The 15,141-nt window shown below is 44.6% G+C and overlaps 1 protein-coding gene across 4 annotated transcripts in view; it reads right to left on the reverse strand.

Annotated features, from left to right (window-relative positions):
- Nucleotides 1-15,141, reverse strand: part of LOC144698493 (coiled-coil domain-containing protein 17-like) — a 77,844-nt gene that overhangs the window by 55,250 nt on the left and 7,453 nt on the right. For all 4 annotated transcript variants that reach the window (XM_078570445.1, XM_078570436.1, XM_078570450.1 and 1 more), the window contains one exon: nucleotides 8,228-8,357. In XM_078570445.1, the coding sequence (XP_078426571.1) occupies nucleotides 8,228-8,357 (130 nt within the window). The remainder of the gene's footprint in view (nucleotides 1-8,227; nucleotides 8,358-15,141) is intronic.

Here is a 15,141-nt window from a genome sequence, read left to right on the forward strand (position 1 = left end):
GTAAGTTCTATTCTATCCCTAAAGTTTAAAATAGTACATAATTTGGTGGTAAAGTTAATAAAATATATAAAAAAGTGACATGTGATTTTTAAAATTCATTCATGGGAAGTGGGCTTCACTGGCTGGGCCAGCATTTATTGCCCGTCCCTAGTTGCCCTTGAGATTAATATAATTAATATAATTAAGTAATTATTTAAAACACATTAAGGCTGGCAGGACAGGTGACATGTCAAGGCTGCAGCATGTGGGATCTCCTGGATAACATTGTGATCCAGGGCAAATACATTTCCAGTAAGTGTTTGTGGTTTGAGGAGCTTCAGCTCAGAGTCATTGAGCTGGAGGCTGAACTACAGACACATCAGGAAGGGGGAAGGTTCCCTGGATGCTTTATACCAGGAGGCAGTCACACCACTTAGGATAGGGTCTTCTGATTTGGACAGTGGCCAGGGACAGGAGGGTGTGACTGCGAGTGAGGCAGGTAAAGGGACCCAGAGGGCAGGAGTGTAGGAGTGTGAGCCTCTGCAATTGTCCAATAGGTTTGAGGTTCGCTCAGCTTGTTTGGATGAGAGTGGGGGCTGCAGGGTGGATGAGCAAACTGACCATGGTACAGGAAGCCATTCAAGTGGGGGGAGCAAAAAGGAATGTAGTGGTAGTAGGGGACAGTATAGTGAGGGGGAATGACACTGTTCTCTGTAGCAAAGAGTGAGAGTCCAGGCGGCTATGTTGCCTGCCCAGTGCCAGGGATCAGGACATCTGCTCAGGGCTGGAGAGGAATTTGCAGTGGGAGGGGGAGGATTCAATGGTCGTGGTCCATGTAGGTACCAATGACATAGGCAGGATGAGGAAGGAGGCTCTGCATAGTCAGTATGAGGAGCTAGGCACCAAATCAAGAGGCAAAACCTCAAAGGTAATAATTTCTGGATTATTACCTGAGCCACGTGCAAATTGGCATAGGACAAATAAGATTAGAGAAATGAATGCATGGCTCAAAGACTGACGTGGGAGAAGTGGGTTCCGGTTTGTGCAGCACTGGCATCAGTATTGGGGAATGTGGGATCTGTGCTGTTGGGACGGTCTACATCTGAACCATGCTGCAGCTGCTGTCCTCACACGCCGCCGGGAGTTTAGCAAGGTTGGATGGTATTTATTTTAATGCAAGGAGTCTGAGGAATAAGGCAGATGAGTTGAGGGCACAAATTAACACATGGAAATATGATGCCATTGCTGTCACTGAGACATGGTTGAGAGAGGGGCAGGATTGACAGCTCTATAGTCCAGGATATAGGGTCTTCAGGTGAGACAGGGAAGGAGGTAAAAGAGGAGGGGGTATTGCAATATTGATCAAGGAATCAATTACAGCAGTAAGGAGGGATGACATCTTACAAGGCTCCTCAAATGAAGCTATATGGGTAGAACTTAAAAACAAAAAAGGAGCAATCACATTGCTAGGAGTGTACTATAGGCCCCCAAACAGTCAGAGAGAAATGGAAGAGCAGATATGTAGGCAAATTTCAGAGAAGTGTAAAAACAATAGGGTAGTAGTAGAGGGGGATTTCAACTTCCCCAACATTAAGTGGGTTAGTCATAGTATGATAGGTTTAGAGGGAGCAGAATTCTTAAAATGCATCCAGGAGAGCTTTTTAAGCCAGTACTTAGAAGGTCCTACAAGACAGGGGACGGTTCTGGACTTAATTTTAGGGAATGAAGCCGGGCAAGTGGGGGAGCATTTTGCAGATAGTGATCATAACTCCGTTAGATTCAAGGTTGTTATGGAAAATGACAAGGATGAGCCAGAAATCAGAGTTCTAAATTGGGGGAGGGCCAATTTTAATAAATATGATTTGGCCAGAGTGGACTGGGAGCAGCTACTTTTAGGTAAATCTGCATCAGAGCAGTGGGACTCATTCAAGAAGGAAATAGGGAGAGTACAGGGCCAACATATTCCAGTAAAGATAAAGGGTGGGACCAACAAATCCAGGGAACCCTAGATGTTAAGGGATATTCAGGATTGGATAAAGAGAAAAAGGGAGGCTTATGGCAGATACTGAGGGCTCAAAGCAGCGGAAGCCCTAGAAGAGTATAGAATATGTAGGGGGGAACTTAAAAAGGAAATTAGGAGAGCAAAAAGGGGCATGAAAGAACATTGGATTTTCCTTTATGTTACCCGCCCAAGTTATTTTACAAGTACATTACAAGTAAGAGGATAACTAGGAAAAGAGTAGGGCCCATGAAGGACCACAGTGGCAATTTATGTGTGGAGCCGGAAGACGTAGGTAGGGTTCTAAATGAATACTTTGTGTTGGTGTTCACAAGTGAGACGGACAACGTGGGTATGGAAATCAGGCAGAAGGACTGTGATATAATTAAAGAAATTAGCATAGAAAGTGAGGAGGTTCTAAGCGGTCTGGCAGGCTTAAAAGTAGATAAATCTCCAGGCCCGGATGAAATGTATCCCAGGCTGTTGAGTGAGGCAAGGGAGGAGATAGCAGGAGCGCTGGCAATAATTTTCAATACCTCTCTGGCCACAGGAGAGGTGCCAGAGGACTGGAGGACAGCCAATGTGGTACCGTTATTCAAGAAGGGAGGAAGGGATAAACCAGGGAACTACAGGCCAGTCAGTCTAACCTCAGTGGTGGGGAAACTATTGGAAGCGATTCTGAGGGACAGAATTAATCTACACTTGGAGAGGCAGTGATTAATCAAGGACAGTCAGCATGGTTTTGTTGAGGGGAGGTCATGTCTGACCAATTTGATTGAATTTTTTGAAGAGGTGGCCAGGTGTGTAGATGCATTTGACATAATCTACTTGGGCTTCAGCAAGGCTTTTGATAAGGTCCCCCATGGAAGACTGATAACGAAGGTAAGAGTCCATGGGATCCAAGGTAATTTGGCAAATTGGGTCCAGAATTGGTTAAGTGGCAGGAAGCAAAGCGTGATGGTTGAGGGGTGTTTTTGTGACTGGATGCCTGTGTCCAGTGGGGTTCCACAGGGATTGGTGTTGGGGCCCTTGCTGTTTGTGGTATATATAAATGATTTAGACTTGAATATATGAGGGTTGATCAGTAAGTTCGCGGATGACATGAAAATTGGTGGGGTGGTAAATAGTGAAGAGGATAGCCTTAGATTACAGGAGGATACAGACGGGCTGGTCAGATGGGCTGATCAGTGGCAAATGGAATTTAATCCAGATAAGTGTTAGGTGATGCATTTGGGCAGGACAAACAAGGCACTGGAATACACGATGAATGGTAGGACCCTGGGAAGTACTGAGAATTAGAGGGACCTTGGTGTGCATGTCCACTGACCCCTTAAGGTAGCGGGACAGGTCAATAAGGTGGTTAAGAAGGCATATGGGATACTGGCCTTTATTAGCTGAGGCATAGAATATAAGAGCAGGGAGGTTATGCTGGAACTGTATAAAACGCTGGTTAGGCCACAGCCAGAGTATTGCATGCAGTTCTGGAATCTGCATTATAGAAAGGATGTGATTGCACTAGAGCGAGTGCAGAAGAGATATTTCAGGATGTTGCCTAGGCTGGAGAGTTTTAGTTATATGGGGAGATTGGATAGACTGGGGTTATTTTCCTTGGAGCAGAGGAGATTGAGGGAGGACATGATTGAGATGTATAAAATTATGAGGGGCATAGATAGGGTAGACAGGAAGGAACTTTTTCCCCTTGGTGGAGGGATCAATAACCAGGGGGCATAGATTTAAGGTAAGGGGCAGGAGGTTTAGAGGGGATGTGAGGAAGAATTTTTTTCACCCAGAGGGTGGTGGGAATCTGGAACTCACTGCCTGAAAGGGTGGTAGAGGCAGAAACCCTCATAACATTTAAGAAGTAGTTGGGTGCACACTTGCGATGCCATGGCATACAAGGCTATGGGCCTAGTGCTGGAAAATGGGATTAGAATAGTTAGGTACTTGTTTGACCGGTGCAGACTCAATGGGCCAAAGGACCACTTTCTGTGCTGTAGATCTCTGACTCCATGGGCAGAATTTTCTGCCTGCCGGGCGGGCGGGCCCGACCCAATCTCCAGCGGGCGGGGAACCAAAATCCGCCGGAGATGCGGGCCCCGCCGCCATTTTACGTGGGCGGGTCAATTAAGGCGCGCCCAGCGTGACGTCCGGCGGGAAGCGCTATGCACTTTCTGTGCAGGCGGGGGGGGATTCCCCAAAAGCGAGAGTGCGGTTTTTCCCGCATGCGCACGAAAGAGCGTACATCTCCCTGAGGCTAAGTGTTGCCTCAGGGAGATCGCTTTCACTTTTAAAAATATGAAAAATAGAAAGAAAAATTCCCTAACATGTCCCCCTCATGTGACAATGTCACATGAGATGGGACATGTTCATAATTTACATAATTAGTTTATTAAACTTTTTAAAATCCCTACGTGAAACCTCAACCCACCGGTGGATGAGGTTTCATGTTTTATCTATTTGCCACCGGGGCTCCTGGCCTGCCCGCCAACCTTAAGGTTGGAAGGGCAGTTCCTTTAATTGTATATTTGATCCTGTCAATGGCCTCAATTGGCCATTGACAGGTCGGCGGGCGGACAGCTGATTTTGCTGCGCTCCCGCCTTCCTGAAAATTTAAATGGGCCAGGATGATGTCGGGGGTTCCACCCGTCCTGCGTCATTTTATGCGTCGGCGAGCAGGCCCCGCCCCCTGCTCGCCAACGGCAAAATTCTGCCCCATGAATCTAAGGGCAATTATGAGGGCACAAAAGCAGAGCTAACTAACGTAAACAGGCAAATGAGGTTAAGGGATAGGACAATAGGGGTTTAGTGGCAGACATTTAAAGGGATATTTCATAATACACAGAATATATACATTCCAATGAGAAAGAAAAATCCTAAAAAAGTTGAAGACAGTATCAAACTTAAAGTAAAAGCATATAATTACGCAAAGCAGTACAGGTCAGGAGATTGGAGAGAATATAAAGAAGAGCAAAGAATGACAAAAAGATTAATAAGGAGGAAAAAATAGAGTATGAGAGAAAGCAGGCTAGTAATAAAAAGATGGACAGTAAGAGTTTCTATCGATATTTAAATAAGAAAAGTTAACAATGTGAGCAATGGTCCTATACAGTGCGCGTCTGGGGAATTGATAATGGAAAGTAGGGAGATAGCGGATGAATTAAACAGGTATTTTGCTTCTGTCTTCACGATAGAGGACGTAAGTACCATCCCAGAAATAGCTATAAATCAGGAAATGGAAGGGAGGAAGGAACTCGGGAAAATTGCAATCACCAGGGAAGTGGTATTGAGCAAATTATTGGGGCTGCGGGCTGACAAATCCCCAGGTCCGGATGGACTTCACCCTAAGGTCTTGAAAGAAGTGGCTAGTGAGATAGTTATTGTGTTGGTTTTAATTTTCCAAAATTCCCTAGATTCAGGGAAAGTTCCATTAGATTGGAAAATAGCAAATATAATTCCTTTCTTCAAAAAGGGAGGGAGACAGAAAGCAGGAAACTACAGGCCAGTTAGCTTAACATCCATCATGGGGAAAATGTTAGAAGCTATTATTAAACATGTTATAACAGGGCACTTAGAAAAATTCAAGGCAATCAGGCAGAGTCAACATGATTGTGTAAAAGGGAAATCATGTTTAACCAATTTATTGAAGTTCTTTGAAGGAGTCACATGTGCTGTGGATAAAGGTGGATGTACTGTACTTAGATTTCCAGGAAGCATTTGATGAAGTGCCACATTAAAGGTTATTGCAGAAAATAAAAGCTCATGGTGTAGGGGGTAACATATTGGCATAGTTAGAAAATTGGCTAGCTAACAGGAAGCAGGGAGTTGGCATAAATGGGTTTCTTTCTAGTTGGCAAGATGTGACAAGTGGTGTGCCACAGGTATCAATGTTGGGGACTCAACTTTTTACAATTTATACAAATGACTTGGATGAAGGGACCGAAGGGATGGTTGCTGAATTTGCTGATGACACAAAGATAGGTAGGAAAGTAAATTGCATAGAGAATGTAAGGAGGCTACAACAGACATAGATAGGTTAAGTGAGTGGGGGAAGACCTGGCAAATGGAGTATAATGTGGGCAAATGTGAAATCATTCATTTTGGCAGGATCTAGGTGTCCTAGTGCATGAATCACAAAAGGTTAGTATGCAGGTACAGCAAGTAATTAGGAAAGTTAATAGAATGTTATCATTTATTGTGAGGGGAATTGATTACAAAAGTAGGGAGGTTATGCTTCAGTTGTACAGGGCATTGGTGAGACCACATCTGGAGTATTGTGTACAGTATTGGTCTCCTTATTTAAAGAAAGATGTAAATGCATTAGAAGCAGTTGAGAAGGTTTACTAGGCTAATACCAGGATTGAGCAGGTTGTCTTATGAGGAATGACTGGATAGGTTAGACTTCTATTCACTGGAGTTTAGAAGAGTAAGAGGCGACTTAATTGAAACCTTTAAGATCCTGAGGGGTCTTGACAGGGTGGATGCGTAGAGGATGTTTCCTCTTATGGGAGGATCTAGAACTAGGGGTCACTGTTTAAAAATAAGGGGTCGCACATTTAAAACAGAGATGGGGAAAACTGTTTTCTCAGAGGGTTGTGAGCCTTTTGAACTCTCCTCCTCAAAAGGCGATGGAAGCAGAGTCTTTGAATATTTTTAAGGCAGAGCTAGGTAGATTCTTGATTAACAGGGGACTGAAAGGTTATCAAGGGCAGACAGGAATGTGGGGTTGAGGTTACATTCAGATCAGCCATGATCTTATTGAATGGCAGTGCAGGCTCGAGGGGCCAACTGGCCTACTCGTGCTCCTAATGTGTATGTTCGTATGCTCATAAGATGGTTGTGTTTTAAGCTGTCCTCTTTTGAGATGAAACAGAATGTCCTGGAATGGAGCATGGTGAAGTTGTACTGAAATCTGCCTGGAGACAGACCATATGATTTAGTTGTAATGGGGACAGAGACCCAGGCTGAAACTCATAGGGCAGAATTCTCCCCCCATTGGGCAGAAAGTTCGGGAACGGGCACATGCGGGTGTGCCTCTGATCAGAGCCCCCGATTGGGGGCATGCCGCCATTTTATGTGTGACATCTGCCAGGAAGCACTATGCGCTCCCTGTGTGGGCGAAGTGGGGTGGGGGGGGGTTCCCTAAGCCAAGAGTGCTCTAGCGCACTCATCTCCCTGAGGCTAAGTGCAGCTTCAGGGAGATCGGCGCCAAATTCAAAAATGTTAAAGATAGAAAAATAATATTTTCCTGACATGTCCCCTCATGTGACACTGTCACATGAGTTGGGACATGTCCATCACTTTTAATTAAACTCTTATTAAATTTTTAAAAACCTACATGAAACCTCATCCTGCCCATGGACGGTTGGACGGGCTGGTCCTTTAACTAGTTAAATTAGTTTTTAAATGGCCTTAATTGGCCGTTGACAGGTCGGCGGGCGCACAGCTGATTCGGCTGCACCCCTGCCGACCTGAAAATTGAAATGACACGGGGTGACATCGGGAGTTCTGCCTGACGTCATCCCACATCATTTTACGCATTGGCGAGCGGGCCCCGCCCCCCGCTCACCGACCTCAATATCCTGCCCATAGAAACTCAAGTGCTAGTTTTCACACCTTGACACAAAAGAAGGGCAGCTGATCTTGCTAGACACTTAATTTAACTTTTATTTTTGGGTTCAATTTCTCATTTCTAATCTCTGTGTGTGTGTTGCATTTTTATTATTTTTTTCTCGCGTTTAGTAACGAATAAACTCACCCTTTGACTCAAGACAGCCTGGTTAAATCATTTAAAAACATAAATATATTTGGACTGGGAAAAGGTATCCATGAGGGAAGAGGTCATTTTTAAATTAACCTTGTTGCGGCCAACTGAGGGAGTTGAATAAAGAAAGGGAGCTAGTTCATCCCTCCTCACCTGGGAGCATAACAATTTTGGGTATCTTGTCCGGGATCATAACAAATTGGGGGAACCTCACCCAGGGACAGGTAGTAACACGACTAATTAATGTTTAGTCAATGTGGATTTTAGCTTATCTGTTACAGGAAAAGTCTTAAAATGTGAAATCTTGTCATGTGATTATGTTGGTCGCTGGGAAATTCACATCTCTCATAAAAAGTTATCGGTCTCTATGAGGATCAATTACAAATCAGGTAACATTCCTTTATCAAATGTGAAAGTGTCTTCTGTACATTTTGGTAACTTTCCCATGATCAGTTCAGTGTTATTTTTGGCTGAATCTCAGGGTTTACCTGCTCTCTGATCCTCCAGTTCCTTGTTACGAGACAATAAAGCAGTGACATGATTCCCATGATCCTGTGCCAGGTTTTGCAACTGATTCTTGTGTTCCCGCACCCACTGCTCTCTCGGGCTTGAGTCATCCTTAGATTTAAGACACAGGACAAAATGTTAGTAAATAGATTTTCTGATACTTTTGATAACGTGGCATTTTTGACAAAAAGAAATTGCAGAGCTGTGAAATGGTTGATTGTGGTTTTGGACCCTCGAGATTAAATTTTCTATAAAAACAGAAAATGCTGGAAAAACTCAGCAGGTCTGACAGCACCTGTGGAGAGAAAGACAGAGTTAACATTTTGAGTATGTATAACTCTTCTTCAGAGCTTTTTTTGGTCTGGTGAAAACTAAGAAGGTGCTGATGGTGCTGATAGTGGCATAAAGGTGAGAAAGCAGAATGTGTTAATGGCAGAAAAAGCATCAGCACTCTGTAAAAGAACAACATAGAACAAGTGACAGATGGCCCTGTTGGGTTCCCTGTTTGGGGGTGTGGTGGTTGGGGAAAAAGGATTAAAGGGATTAAGAAAAAGTGGGTGAAGATGAAGGAGCGAGGTCATGGTCTGAAGCTGTTGAACTCAATATTCAGTCTGGAAGGCTGTAAAGTCCCTAATCAAAAGATGAGGTGCTGTTCCTCCAGTTTGCGTTGAGCTTCACTGGAACATTGCAGCAGGCCAAGGAAGGACATGTGGGCATAAGAGCAGGGTGATGTGTTGAAACGGCAAGCGACGGGGAGGTCTGGGTCATGCTCGCGGACAGACCGAAGGTGTTCCGCAAAGTGGTCACCCAGTCTGCGTTTGGTCTCCCCAATGTAGAGGAAGCCATGTTGGGAGCAGCGAACACAGTGGACCAATTTGAAGGAGGTGCAAATGAAGCGCTGCTTTATCTGAAAGGAGTGTTTGGGCCCTTGGACGGTGAGGAGGGAGGAGGTAAAGGGAAAATGTTGCACCTTCTCTGATTGCATGGGAAGATGCTGTGGAAAAGGGGTGAGGTGTTGGACGTGATGGAGGAGTGGACCAGGGTGTCACAGAGGGAATGGTCCCTACGGAATGATGATGGGGGATGGGGGGTGGTGGTGAGGGGAAGATGTGTTTGGTGGTGGCATCATGCTGGAGTTGGCAGTAATGGCAGAGGATGATCCTTTGAATGCTGAAGCTGGTGGGGTGAAAAGAGAGGACAAGGGGGCCCTATCATGGTTCTGGGAGGAAGGGGAAGATGTGAGGGCAGAGGCGCAGGAGATGGGTCGGACACAGTTGAGGTCCTGTCAACCACAATGTTGGGGGGGGGGGGGGGGGGGGGGGGTTGGCGAGGGAGGCACCTCGGTTAAGGAAGAAGGAAGGCGTGTCAGAAGCACCGTTTTGGAAGGTGGCACCATTGGAACAGAAACAGCGGAGGCGAAGAAACTGAGAGAATGGGATGGAGCCCTTACAGGAAGCAAGGTGTGAGGAGCTGTAGTCAAGGTAGCTGTGGGAGTTGGTGAGCTTGAAATGAATATTGGTGGACAGTCTATCACCTGAAACGGAGATGGAGAGGTCAAGGAAGGGAAGGGATGTGTCGGATAGTGAAGGTAATAAGGTTGGAAATTGGAAGAAAAATTGATAAATCTTTCCAGGTCCAAACAAAAGCATGAAGTGGCACCAATACAGTCATCAACGTATTGAAAAAAGAGTTGTGTGGTGGGGCCCGTAGGACTGGATCAAGGAATGAAGGAATGTTCCACATACCCCATAAAGTGACAGGCATAACTGAGGCCCATGCAGGTACCCTCTCTGGGTACCTTTTATTTGGAGGAAATGAGACATGTTAAAGGAGAAGTTGTTCATTGAGAGAACAAGTTCAGCCTGATGGAGGAGAGTGGTGGTGGATGGGGATTGTTCGGGCCTCTGTTCAAGGAAGACGCAGAGAGTCCTCAATCCATCCTGATGAGGGATGGAGATGTAGAGGGATTGGACATCCATGGTGAAGAGGAGGTGGTTAGGGCCAGGGAACTGGAAATTGTTGAGATGACGTAGAGCATCAGAGGAATTGCAGTTGTAGGTGGGAAGAGACTGGACAAGAGGAGAGAGAATGGAGTCAAGATAGGAAGAAATTTGTTCCATGGGGCAGGAACAGGCTGAAACGATGGGTCTACCAAGACAGTCCTTTTTGTGGATTTTGGGAAGAAGATAGAAACAGGCTGTCTGGGGTTGGGAGACTAAGGTTGGAAGCTGTGGAGGGAAGATCTCCAGAGGAGATGAGGTCAGTGGCAGTCCTGGAAACAATGGCTTGATGTTCAGTGGTGGGATCATGGTCCAGGAGGAGGTAGGAGGAAGTGTCCAAGAGTTGGCGCTTGGCCAGCCTTTGCGAGGTAGAGGTCAGTACACCAGACAACAGCAGCACCAGTGTTGTTGGCAGGTTTGATAACAAAGTCAGGGTTGGACCTGAGAGAACGGAGTGTAGCAAGTTTAGAAGGAGACAGGTTAGAGTGGGTGAGAGGAGCAGAGAAATTGAGGTGGCCAATGTCATGTCGACAGTTCTCAATGAAAAGATCAAGAGCAGGTAAGAATCCAGAGGGAGGGGTCCAGGTGGAGGGAGAACATTGGAGGCAGGTGAAAGGATCCGTTGAATGGGGGGAGGGCTCCTGTCCAAAGAACTGAGCACGGAGACGAAGGCGGCGGAAGACGAGTTCAGCATCATGCCGAGCCCAAAATTCATTGAGGCGAGGGCGTAAGGATATGAAACTGAGCCCTTTGCCAAGTGCAGAACGTTCAGCATCAGGAAGGGGAAGGTCAGGGGTTATGGTGAATACACGGCAAGGGCTGGAATTAGAAGAAATATTGGGGTCAGAGGGAGGGGAATGGGTGGAGGGTCCTGGATGGGCATTGGTATCAATAAGTTGTTGGAGCTTGCATTCATATGGATTCGAAACATTAACTCTGTTTTTCTCTCCTCAGATGCTGTCAGACCTGCTGAGTTTTTCCAGCATTTTCTGTTTTTATTTCAGATTTCCTGCATCTGCAGTATTTTGCTTTCACCAAATTTTCAATGTTGACAATAGTAGGCTACTAGTTCTGGGATCTTCCTATGACCACTAGAACTGCCTCAATATTTGCCATCAAGGACAGGCCAACCATGGCATCACAAGAGGAGCATCTTGCTCTAAAACCCCACCCCACTGTATGCTCTCATCTAGACCACTACTGACATTAATCCACTCCAGTCTCCTAAGGCACATTTAACCCAAGCCAGTTTGTGCACATATATCATTGCAGCCAATGGCTGTAGCATTTTTTGCAATAAATTGATTGAACCTTGTATGTAAATCTGTTTTTAAGTTAGCTTCCACACTTTCCCCTGTACGATTGCCTATGTGGTTATCATGATTAACTTACTTACAAATAATTTTGTTACTCGTTAAAACTGATGTTTGTAATGTTACTTGTATCAATGTAATGATTTGTACAAATTTCAAGTTACAGTTGCTTGAATATTTTTTAAAAGCTGTGAACCACCTGTCTGAGCAGACAACTATTTAAATTTCAGGATCCTGCCATTCACACCTCCGCAAGACACAACTTTTGTTTCTTTACTTGTCCCAATACCACTCCTCTTGGCCTTGCACCATGGAATCTTTTGTCATTTAATCTCTCTTGCCCTCCCCCTATCGCAGATCTTCCTTTTTGTTCTTCTGCCCACCCTTCCACTTGCTCTAAACCTATTACATTTCTAACTTTTCCCAGTACCATAGAAAGGTCACGTACCTGAAATGTTACTTGATGCTGCCAGAACTGCTGAGTATTTCCAACATTTCTGTTTCATTTCAGACTGCCAGCAACCGCAGTTTATAGTTTTTGTGTTTCCATTTTAAACCTATTATTCAGATAAGTTGGTGATTTTTCGAGAGGTGCTTATGATTTACTTGAACTCCATAAACAGCTATCATTGTTTATGGCAAACTGTTAAGCTGATAACCACACAATGGGTGACCGTTAGACTAGACAAGCTAAACTATCCTACCATGTCCTTCTGGACCTGTCTGCAACTTTTGACATGGTTGGCCATACCATCCTCCTCCAACATCCTCAAAAAGACTGCCCTGGTAGACCCATTGCTTCAGCTTGTCTCCGCCCCACTGAACTGATTTCCTCCTATCTTGGCTCTATTTGTTCCCTCCTTGCCCTGCCTCTTCTCACCTACATCAGTGGCTCCACCCACCAGCCTCTTTATTCAATGGATTATCCTCCACCTCCAGCCTGAATCCGCCACCAAACACATTTTTCCCTTCCCACTCTTTTCAGCATTCCAAAGGGACAGTTCCCTCCACAATACCCTGATCACTCTTCAGTAACCCCCCTCACCTCCTCCCTTTCCTACAACACCTTTTCATGTAAGTGCAGGAGATGCAGATCCTGCCCCTCACCCTTCTCACTGTCCAAAGCCCCAAACATTCCTTCTGGGTGAAACAATAATTTATTTCTACTTTTTTTCAATTTATATACTGCATTTGCTGCTTCTAGGTCTTGTGGCACAGTGGGTAACATCCCTGCCTCTGGGCCAGAAACTCCCACCCAGGACTTGATGGCCAAGGAAGATGCATTTATAACACAGTCAAACAGGTTGAGTATCAACATTCAAATCCTTCTATCACAAGCCAGTGGCAGGTGGGAAGAGCGGGAGAGATTCCTGGTCAGCCATGGGGTGGAAAGAACATTGGAACCGCTTACATCAGGATCCATTGCTCCAAACTACAACATGCATGTAAAATTCATGTTCCTGCAGCAACTTGGACTCCATGAGTGATCTGGAACACACCACCACCATTAGCTGCTTATGATGTGGCCTCTATATCAGGGAGACCAAATGCAGATTAGGTGACCACTTTGCGGAACACCTCCGTCCATAAGTGTGACCCTGGGCTTCCTGACACTTTAATTCTCTCCCTGGCTCCCACTCTGACGTTTCTGTCTTGGCCTCCTGCAGTGTTCTGATGAAGCAAGATCAGTCAAGATCAGTGACAAGATAGAAGAATCACTTCCCAGCAACCACTTACAGCAAGATTACATTCTGGTCACCACCAGGTACACTGGGAGCTAATGGCCTTATAAGCCTTAGGAGTATCTTATGAAATGCACCAATTAACAACAATTGCATATTCTGTCAGTTTTCATTATGCTAAAACACCCAAGAAGCACTTGAATGCACAAACAGACAAGTATAAAACTTTAATTCTAATTGTCATCTAAATATTTAATGAAGCATCAAAAAGATACAATGAAAAAAATGTCAACCCTATCGTGCATTGAAAGGCATATTTATTATTTGCAAATCAGTTCCTATTCAGTGTTGGACTAGGCTGATGTTCAAGGTGAAGTCCAATGTTGGTTATTAATGAAATTGATTTTTAAATTAATTCATCCTATCATTTAAATGATAAATTAAATAACAGGATAGACTCAGAAATCTAGTACTCTTTTTTCTGGAAAAGGGACTAAGAAGAGATCTTCAAATTTATGAAAAGTTTCAATAGGGAGAATGTGGAGAAACTGTTTCTCACTTATGGGTGAGTCTTGAACAAGCAAGTATACATTTAAAATAGCCAATAAAAGACCAAATAAAAGAATTCAGGAGGAATTTCTTTAAACAGAAAGTGATCAAAATGTGGAATTAGCTGCTACTGGTTGAAGCAGACAACATTGGCATTTTTAAGGGGAGGTTAGATGCATCCAAGATGGAGAAGGGAATAGAGGGATAATGGAAGCTGGGTCGGAAGAGGCTTTTGTAGAGTATAAACGCTAACATTGACCAATTGGGTCAAATGGTCTGTTTCTGTGGTGCTGATTCTATGAAAGTCTATGTAAAACTGTAATTAGCTGCTTTTACCACTGGGTTTGCTTACTTGACATCTACAGCACAATGGTGAAGCAATTAGGTTACTGTTATGTGCATTACTAAAATTATGAAAGATGTGAATGGTGGATAGGGACCGTGCTGTTGTCAAAACAAGTGCATGCAAGCTAAACACTGGAACATATACATTTTGTTTTTAAATGCACACCGTGTAGTATTCCTCTGAATAGTAGCAGGACTTTTTTTTTAAGGATTAGAAATCAAGCAAAAAAAGCATAGATATGACTTTTAAGTACTGATCCTGTCCTAATTCAAGTACAGACACCAGCATTAGTGCACTCTAGTTCTGGCAAACTGGCAATTGTGCCTATTTTTTCTAGGCCCATTTTCAAATTGCTCATCTTCCTTGTAACCCTGAGGGATGGATTTTTCTTTTCCCAGTCATTAAGGGTCAAGATGGAACTCTAGCCTCCCAATGCCTCATGAGCCTGGTCCAGTTTTCTGGGTCAGACATCAATCTACATTCACGACAGGCTCCCTGCAAGTTTCCTGCCATTTAATGCAAGTCTGCCAGTGCCCTTCCACCACCACCTCCCCAAGATACCTTAGAGGCCATGGGGCTACATTTCAAAATTATTTCATTAACTGCACTGATATCATTAAAAACGCCACAAAATGCAAATTTATTCTTTCCACCATCCTTGTCTTCAGATTTCCTACATGTTCCCTCTCCTTCCTCCTCTAAACTACTTCAGCCTTCCCCTCTCCCTCCTTCTTTCCCCTCTTTTACTATCCTCTGCCCCTTCTCCTTTTCTCTTCACTCTGCCATCCTCTTTGCTCCTCCCTCCCTCCTCCTTTCCTTTTTCTACCCTTTCTCTTTTCTCTTCTCCTTACTTCCTTCTTCTATCCCCTCTCCCCACTTCTGCCCCTTCTCTCCTTCTCTGGTCCACTGTCCTTCCCCTTTGCTATCTCCCCCACTTACCCTCTGCTACCTTTTGCCCAACCCCCAATCATTTCCACTCTATTCTAATTCCTTCCCCAAACCACC

This window comes from Cetorhinus maximus, chromosome 2 (assembly GCF_964194155.1).
Source record: "Cetorhinus maximus chromosome 2, sCetMax3.hap1.1, whole genome shotgun sequence".
NCBI classification, from domain to species: domain Eukaryota; kingdom Metazoa; phylum Chordata; class Chondrichthyes; order Lamniformes; family Cetorhinidae; genus Cetorhinus; species Cetorhinus maximus.